The 9,198-nt window shown below is 45.2% G+C and overlaps 1 protein-coding gene across 1 annotated transcript in view; it reads left to right on the top strand.

Annotated features, from left to right (window-relative positions):
* Positions 1-3,661: 3,661 nt before the first annotated feature.
* crhr1 (corticotropin releasing hormone receptor 1) overlaps positions 3,662-9,198 on the top strand; it is a 30,966-nt gene continuing 25,429 nt past the window's right edge. Inside the window, exon 1 of the mRNA XM_082530939.1 lies at positions 3,662-3,887. Coding sequence (XP_082387065.1) covers positions 3,864-3,887 — 24 coding nt within the window. The 5' untranslated portion in view covers positions 3,662-3,863. The remainder of the gene's footprint in view (positions 3,888-9,198) is intronic.

The raw sequence follows: 9,198 nt of genomic DNA, 5'->3' as shown, positions 1-9,198 counted from the left end.
CGATATAACTGACGATATAACTGACACGAGACAAAATACTTTACAACTCCACAACTTTATTAGTGCAAAAACATCATTGTATTTTCACTTAAACAAGCAGCTGTTTTTTTATGTGCATTAAAGTTATATAGAAATGTAACAGTGCAAATGCAAATTCTTTGCTGACAGTTTAACCAAAAGCCATTTCCAGTAGAAACTGGCCGACATATCCTCAGCATAACCATGTATAATATCCACAAAACTTAAAAAGAGGTTATACACACACAATACAGTAATATTATGTTGAAGCACAGTACGTCTGTGAAGGTTCTCAGTCATCCAAGTCATCGTAGTCAAAGAAGCTTGCAAAGAAATCCACTGTCAGGGGATACAGAGCAGACTTCATTCTGCAGAGAGCACAAAATCACCTTTAAAGTGAAAGGATAAGACAGGTCCATTTCACTATAGATGTCCTCCAGATCAAGCTCAGCCAGACTCTGCAGGAACTGGAAACCCGTCTACCCTCTCCAATCTTAGAAGAGGTTTACAAGTTTGTGGACAAGGCTCAGCAGGCCCAACACTCTAAAGGAAAAGAAAGACAACGCAGGAAATTTCACATCTTGCTTTCAAAGACACACACTCCTCATTCTGAACCTACACAACCCAGAGAAGAAAACACACCTGAAGACAGTCAGCAGAAATGGGTTAAGAACTTTTCAGACCAGAACCTCACTGAACCTGAAAAGAGAGAGTTAGCCAAAGGACTCAATTTTGCCATTTCTCCACAACAGTTGCCCATAGTGGACCTCATCACAGCCACAGAATCTGCCATACGGATTAATAAATTATCACAGACAGAAGCAGAGCAAATCAGGATGGAAGTCTCAGCCTCCAGTGCCAAAGTCCCTCCATCCAACCTCACAATACAGGAAAAGAAGGCCGTCGCTTCCCTGAGCAAAGACCACAACATCACTGTTTTACCAGCTGATAAGGGAAGATGCACCGTGGTCCTAAACACTACAGATTACCATACAAAGATCACTACTCTCCTCAGTGACAACAATACCTACGAAGCCTTAAAGCGAGACCCCACAAGCAGCTACAAAAAGAAAGTTATAGCTTGCCTTCAAGACTTAGAAAAGGACAAAATCATTGACCGCCTTATATATCACAGCTTTACCCAGGGGATGCCATACCCTGCATTTACGGACTTCCTAAAATCCACAAGGAAGCTGTCCCACTCAGACCCATAGTCAGGAGCATAAACTCAGCCACTTATAACATTGCTAAACACCTTGCTACCATCCTTGCACCTCTCGTGGGGAACACCCCACACCACATCAAGAACTCCACCGACTTCACCGACAAGGTCCAGAAACTTCCCCTGGATCCAGATGAAACCATGGTGTCCTTTGATGTAGTCTCTCTCTTCACTTGCATACCCACCACGGAGGCCGTGGAGACTGTCAGAAAACGACTACAAGAAGACAGCTCCTTGGAGGACAGGACCAACTTCACACCCGATCAGATCTGCACACTGTTAGACCTCTGCCTCACCACACATATTTAAATACAACGAAGGCTTTTACTGACAAAAACATGGCTGTGCCATGGGCTCCCCCGTGTCACCTATTGTAGCCAACCTTTACATGGAGGAAGTGGAAAGGAAGGCGCTTGGCTCTTTCAAAGGAAGAGTACCCAGCCACTGGTACAGATATGTGGACGACACCTGGGTCAAAATCAAGACAGAAGAAGTGGAATCCTTCACTGCGCACATTAACGCTGTGGATAAAAACATCAAGTTCACCAGGGAAGACACAAAGGACGACTGTTTGCCTTTCCTGGACTGCGCCGTGCACATTGAAGAGAACGGCAACCTCAACATCGAAGTTTACCGGAAGCCCACACACACGGACCAGTACCTCCTGTTTGACTCCCATCACCCTCTGGAACACAAACTTGGAGTAATTAGGACCCTACACCACCGGGCAGAACATGTTCCCTCTAAGCCTGAAGGGAAAAAGAAGGAACACACACATGTAAAGGAAGCACTCAAAACGTGCGGCTATCCTAAATGGGCGTTCTTAAAGTCAGCAAAGAGGCACAGAAAAGAAGACCAGACACCAGCGAGGGAGGATAAGAAGGACAGACGCAACAACATTGTCATCCCCTATGTAGCCGGTGTATCAGAGAAACTCAGGAGAGTTTTCTCCAAGCATGACATCCCAGTGTATTTCAGACCCAGCAACACACTCAGACACAAACTGGTTCACCTGAAAGACAAAACGCCAAAACACAAACTTAACAATGTGGTGTATGCTGTACAGTGCAGCGAGGAATGCTCAGACCTCTACATTGGAGAGACCAAACAGCCACTTCACAAGCGCATGGCACAACACAGAAGAGCCACCTCCACAGGACAAGACTCAGCAGTCCATCTGCATCTTAAGGTCAAAGGTCACTCTTTCGAGGATGCCAATGTTCACATTTTGGACAGAGAGGACAGATGGTTTGAAAGAGGAGTGAAAGAAGCCATCTATGTCCACTGTGAGCGACCATCTTTGAACAGAGGCGGGGCTTACCACACCAACTCCCTGCCATCTATAATCCAGTTTTGAGATCCCTCCCCAGACGCCTTAACGCCCACTCACATCCTGGGCCATCTGACCTCAGGAAATCACATGATAGGGTGGGGCCAGGTTTCACAATGAGCTCATTTAAAATGTCTCACTTTTAATAAATAATTATCTGAATCTTACAACAAACGTATTCATCTGATGTAAAATGTATAGAAATCCATTATTGTACATAGTAATTTTTTTTAGGGTCCCATCATAATTTCGTCAGAAGTAGCTAATTACTGTATATGATGCCAGTATTTCCCACATTTTCTAGATTCTGCACCAGTGCTGTGTGTAAAATGCCATCAAAAAGTCAATTGAGTTTTATTCTTTCTCACCTGTCTTTCTGTCTCCTTTCACTTTTTAAAGGTTGCCATGTGAGAAAAAATATTTTGCCCTGCCTTGCTGTTTATTGATGTGGCAAATGAATGGTTTATGAAAATATATCTAAATCTGTCATCAGTAATCAGTAATGACCATGTCTCACCTCTTCTCTGTCTTAATTTCAGGTTTTCACCATGTGTTGTAGATAGTTCAGGAGGTTAACTCGACCAAGCAGTCTGCTTCCAGGTACTGTTTAGAATACCAGAATAGGGAGGATGGTGTAGGTTTAAGTTTATTAGACTGATACATATATACCAACAACACAGTGTACATCACTGTGACAACAGCGTTTGTTTTCATTCAAAGGCTTTATGGTCTTTCCTATAATACCTGGTGGGCCGGTCTCTGTCAAAATGCCCGGGCCGATTTTTTTGTCCCAGTCCAGCCGTGATCGGCACTCGGCCGCCAGCTCACCACGATCAGCTCAGAGAGAAGCGATCGATCAATAATCCATCACAATGAAAAGGTTTCATCCGGTTTCAGTTGTTTTCTATATCACACACACCTGACAAAACACACACACACAGACCCACTGGTGGTTGTTCTCTTTGATTAATCGATTTTTGATCTCTATGTTTGATGGTTTCTTAACCGCCCCCCCCGCCCCCATCTCTCCCTCTCGCACTATCCTCTGATTGGCTGGAGCTCTACAGCAGCCTCCTTACTGCCAGCACGCGCTCCTCAGTCGGTCAGTGTGGATGAGAGCACCTTGGAGCGGACCGGGACAGAGCCGTGCTAACCCGGACTCCTGGCCCGGCTCGGCTCGGACTGACATGTTCTGGGATCTAAACCGGACCGGAGCGCGCGGGGCACCAATGTGAGCTGCAGGAAGGCGCATGCCAGAGCGCGCGCGTCCGAGTGGATTAATGAGTGACGGAGATGGACCGGAAACTACTGAGTCAGGTAGGGGGCCGTGTGCGTGTGCACAGTTCCGTGCTGCGCGTGCACCCTCTCAACTTTAAAGTGTGTGCCGTATTGTGAACGAACGGCCATAATTCAGAGGGGTTTCAAAATAAAGGTTTCCCCCATTAACGATGTTTTTTTTTAAATTAATTGTGGCTTTCATTTTGAAATTCTGACTATAATTTAGTAGCAGGATATCTTTGGAGCATGCTCAGTGTTAATTCACTGCCTGCAGGAGGTGAGCTGATCCTCCTCACAGCTGTCCAGCTGGAAACATCTGGAAAGTTGGGTGACATCAGATTTACTGATGTCTTTTTGTTTTCATCAAGTTTGAAGTTTTTTTTCCTAAACTCAGAACAAAGTTTATTGAAAGGAGGAATAATCTTTGTCGTGTCTCACACTTGTGTGATGCAAAGGTCAGAAGTAGGTTAAGTCTATGCACCTCCCAAACCCAGCAGCACACATGCGTTTCTGTCTGAGAAACACTGTGACGCTGCTGCAGGAAGTGATGTCAATGATCTGACATCAAGAGCGCAAAGCACTCTGATAGATGAACGCTCCATGTTGTGACTGAAGCTTCTGTGAAACACTGGAATGTGCAGCTCTACTCAAACTTTGGATGAAAACCAAACAGCAATTCAGGTTCCTGATGGGCGGGAACCAGCTGCGTCTGAAAGCGGATCAAACCGCGGCCCAGAGATGAGCCTCAGCGTCACGTCCTCACAGACCGAGTCAGATATTAGGAGTACTCTCACTGGTTGTTGCTTTAGTCAGTCTCATCTTTAATTATGTTGTTTTTGCTCCGCCCACTTCCTCGCTGATTTTCCTTCATATTTAAGAATCGACTTAAACATTTCCAACGATCAGGAGCTTTATTTATGTTTTCAATTTAATAAAACTACAATAATTCAGATAGAGCCAGAACAGTATGCATTTAAATAAAGAACACACAACCACACACACACAACTGAGAGTTGTAAGGACTCTGTGTATAGATGGAGGTGTGGCTTCTCTTCAGTGTACAGCCAGCTGTTTTTGTGTGTGTGACACAGTGTGTGTGTGTGTGTGTGTGAGAGAGAGAGTGTGTATATGAGTGTGTGTGTGTGTTTGTGTCACAGTGTGAGTGTGTGTGTGTGTGTATGTGTGTGTGTGTTTGTGTCACAGTGTGTGTGTGTGTTTGTGTCACAGTGTGTGTGTGTGTATGTGTGTGTGTGTTTGTGTCACAGTGTGAGTGTGTGTGTGTGTATGTGTGTGTGTGTTTGTGTCACAGTGTGTGTGTGTTTGTGTCACAGTGTGAGTGTGTGTTCAAAGCAGCAGTAATGACAGTGAAGAGAGAGAGGATGTAGTGAGGGGGCGAGCGTCATGCATCACCTCCTGTCTCCATCTGTGTGCTCCGTCCATCATGCTCCACGCTGAAGGCGGAGGTCAAAGGTCAGATATCAGGTGACAACATGAAAAGTATAGGAAGTAGTTCCAGGCCACAAAGCTGATTTTCTGTCAACCACTGGCGAATGAAGGGTTAAACTTCCCACAGCTGCACTGTGATTGGTCGGCAGCCTGCTCCTTCACAATAAAAGCCTCCTGCTGTGTGTCCACAGTGAAATTTGAAGCTGTGACAGGAGGAGGTGGGCTGGAGGTGATAATCATCACTCCTCCACAGGGACATGAAGGAGGAGAGCGCCGATTAAAGGAGCAGTCTGCTGCTTAATGATGATGAAGGACGCTGAAGCTCTAAGTGGTTAAAGCTCCGTGTGTGTGAACCGTTATCATCACAAAGTCATCATCGGGCCCTCAGCTCAGCTCAGACGGCCGATCCTCAGGCATAGCAGGGAGGAAAACCAGCAGTGACACACAGCAGGACGTTCCAGGGAAAATGTTGTGAGCCCAGATGTGAGGCCGTCCTGTGTAAGAGCTCGGCTCTGTGTGACATTCAGATTCGAAGATGCTGAACTCTGAAATAAACAGATTAACTCACAGCTGGCTACAATGGCGGTCAGACGAGGGGGTCAGGTCTTTGAGCCTAGTGGCTGGCGCCATGCTGTGGGTGCATGTCAGCCTGACATGATTGCTGGGTTTTTCACATTTGTCAGCATTTCCATGTTCTCCATGGAGGAGGTTCAAGTACTGGCAGAGCAAACTGAGACAGCAAGGTGCATGCTGGGAGTCGTGTGACGCAGAGCGAGAGACCAGTGTCATTGTGCATTATTGTGCATTACTGTGGTCTGTTAGTGTGTGCTGGTGTGGTCCAGGTTGCTTTATTTACACCTGCAGTTAAATTTGTTTTACAGAGAAATGATGGCGTTTGTCGTCACAAAACACACCTATGTGAACCTGACACACACATGTTTGGTCATCAGACACGATGAGTCTAATACAACAGTTCTTATTAAGTTGAGTGAGAGGAACAAAGCTGTTTCTATAACGCCTCATCCTGCATCTTGAAAATCAGCCCACAGAGGATGTAGCCATTATTAAGAAGTGATAAAGCCATCCTCTGTACCTGAATCTATATTTCTTAAGGCTGAAGGAAGTGAGTTACAGAGCCGAGGAGCAGGGCGACTGAAAGCTCTTTGCCCCATAGTGGTAAGGCAAGCAGAAGGAACAACAAGATGAGTGGCGGATGAAGATCTGAGAGAGCGGGAAACTGTGGTGCTATGAAGAAGATCACAGAGATAAGGAGGGGCAAGGTTATGGATGGACTTAAATGTGAGAACTAAGATTTTAAAGTTTATCCTAGTTTCTATGGGCAACCAGTGAAGCTGTTGAAGAATTTGGGAGATATGGTCTCTTAAGAGAGTATGAGTTATGACGGAATTTTGAAGAAGTTGAAGTTTATGGAGGGACTTATTGGGGAGACCAAATAAGAGTTGGAATAATCGATCCGGGAAGCAATAAGACTATGGACAAGGATGGCAGCAACATGGGAGTAAGGAAAGGACGGAGTCGGTTAATGTTACGTAAGTGAAATTCATACCGGGCTATGTAAATGTGAGGCTGAAATGAAAGCGTACTGTCGAGTATGACACCCAAATTCTTTACCTGCGGGGAAGGAAGGATGGGGGGATTTTCTATATTAATGGAGAAACTGTGAGATTTGGTTAAGGTAGAGGCCGTGCCAACGAGTAGGACTTCTATTTTACTACTGTTAAGTTTAAGAAAATTGGAGGAGAACCAAGATCTCCATAAGACAGTTCAAGAGGGAGGAAGGTGGGAGGGATGAATTAGGTTTGGAGGAAATGTAGAGCTGGGTATCATCAGCATAACAATGAGAATTGACATTATATTTTCGGAATATATGACCAAGTGTGTTAGTGTGGTGTGTTGGTGTGTTGATGTACTAGTGTGTTGGTGAGTTAGTGTGTTGGTGTGTGGGTGTGGCGTGTTGGTGTATTAGTTTGTTAGTGTGTTGGTGTGTTGGTGTGGTGTGTTAGTGTGTTGGTGTGTTGGTGTGTTAGTGTGTTTGTGCGGTGTGTTAGTGTGTTAGTATGGTGGTGTATTGTTTGTTAGTTTGCTGGTGTGTTAGTGTGTTAGTGTGTTGGTGTGGTGTGTTGGTGTGTGGGTGTGGCGTGTTGGTGTATTAGTTTGTTAGTGTGTTGGTGTGTTAGTGTGTTGGTGTGGTGTGTTAGTGTGTTGGTGTGTTGGTGTGTTTGTGCGGTGTGTTAGTGTGTTAGTGTGTTAGTATGGTGGTGTATTGTTTGTTAGTGTGCTGGTGTGTTAGTGTGTTAGTGTGTTAATGTGTTGGTGCGGTGTGTTACTGTGTTAGTGTGTTAGTGTGTTGGTGTGGTGTGTTGGTGTGTTAGTGTGCTGGTGTGTTAGTGTGTTAGTGTGTTAATGTGTTGGTGCGGTGTGTTACTGTGTTAGTGTGTTAGTGTGTTGGTGTGGTGTGTTGGTGTGTTAGTGTGTTGGTGTGTTAATGTGTTAGTGTGGTGAGTTAGTGTGTCTGTGTGTTAGTGTGTTGTGTTGGTGTGTTAGTGTGGTGAGTTAGCGTGTCTGTGTGTTAATGTGTTGTGTTAGTGTGTTGGTGTGTTGGTGTGGTGGTGTGTTAGTGTGGTGGTGTATTTGTTTGTTAGTGTGTCTGTGTGTTATTATGTTAGTGTGTTGGTGTGTTGGTGCGGTGTGTTAGTGTGTAGGTGTGTTAGTGTGTTGGTGTGTTGGTGCGGTGTGTTAGTGTGTTGGTGTGTTAGTGTGTTGGTGTGTTGGTGCGGTGTGTTGGTGTGTTGGTGTGTTGGTGTTAGTGTGTTGGTGTGTTGGTGCGGTGTGTTGGTGTGTTGGTGTGTTGGTGTGTTGGTGTGTTAGTGTGTTAGTGTGTCTGTGTGTTTGTGTGTTGTGTTGGTGTGTTGGTGTGGTGAGTTAGTGTGTCTGTGTGTTAGTGTGTTGTGTTGGTGTGTTGGTGTGATGAGTTAGTGTGTCTGTGTGTTAGTGTGTTGTGTTGGTGTGTTAGTGTGTTGGTGCGGTGTGTTGGTATGTTAGTGTGTTGGTGCGGTGTGTTGGTGTATTAGTGTTTTAGTGTGTTGGTGTGTTGGTGCGGTGTGTTAGTGTGTTAGTGTGTTGGTGTGTTGGTGTGCAGTGTGTTGGTTTGTTAGTGTGTTGGTGTGTTGGTGTGCGGTGTGTTGGTTTGTTAGTGTGTTAGTGTGTTGGTGTGGTGAGTTAGTGTGTCTGTGTGTTAGTCTGTTGGTACGGTGTGTTGGTGTGTTAGTGTGTTAGTGTGTTAGTGTGTTGGTGTGGTGTGTTGATGTGTTAGTGTGTTGGTGTGGTGTGTTGGTGTGTTAGTGTGTTGGTGTGGTTTGTTAGTTTGTCTGTGTGTTACTGTGTTGGTGTGTTAGTGTGTTGGTGCGGTGTGTTGGTGCGGTGTGTTAGTGTGTTGGTGTGTTGGTGTGGTGAGTTAGTGTGTCTGTATTTTGGTGTGTTGGTGTGTTAGTGTGTTGGTGTGTTAGTGTGTTGTGTTGGTGTGTTAGTGTGTTTGGTGTGTTGGTGTGGTGAGTTAGTGTGTCTGTGTGTTAGTGTGTTGTGTTGGTGTGTTAGTGTGTTGGTGTGTTGGTGTGGTGAGTTAGTGTGTCTGTGTGTTAGTGTGTTAGTGTGTTTGGTGTGTTGGTGTGGTGAGTTAGTGTGTCTGTGTGTTAGTGTGTTGTGTTGGTGTGTTAGTGTGTCTGTATTTTGGTGTGTTGGTGTGTTAGTGTGTTAGTGTGTTTGGTGTGTTGGTGTGGTGAGTTAGTGTGTCTGTGTGTTAGTGTGTTGTGTTGGTGTGTTAGTGTGTCTGTATTTTGGTGTGTTAGTGTGTTGTGTTGGTGTGTTAGTGTGTTTGGTGTGTTGG

The sequence above is a fragment of the Aulonocara stuartgranti genome (assembly GCF_965226115.1).
Source record: "Aulonocara stuartgranti genome assembly, chromosome: 4".
In the NCBI taxonomy this organism is placed as follows: domain Eukaryota; kingdom Metazoa; phylum Chordata; class Actinopteri; order Cichliformes; family Cichlidae; genus Aulonocara; species Aulonocara stuartgranti.
Note: the sequence above shows the minus strand (reverse complement) of the source record. Positions and strands in the feature narration are given on the sequence as shown.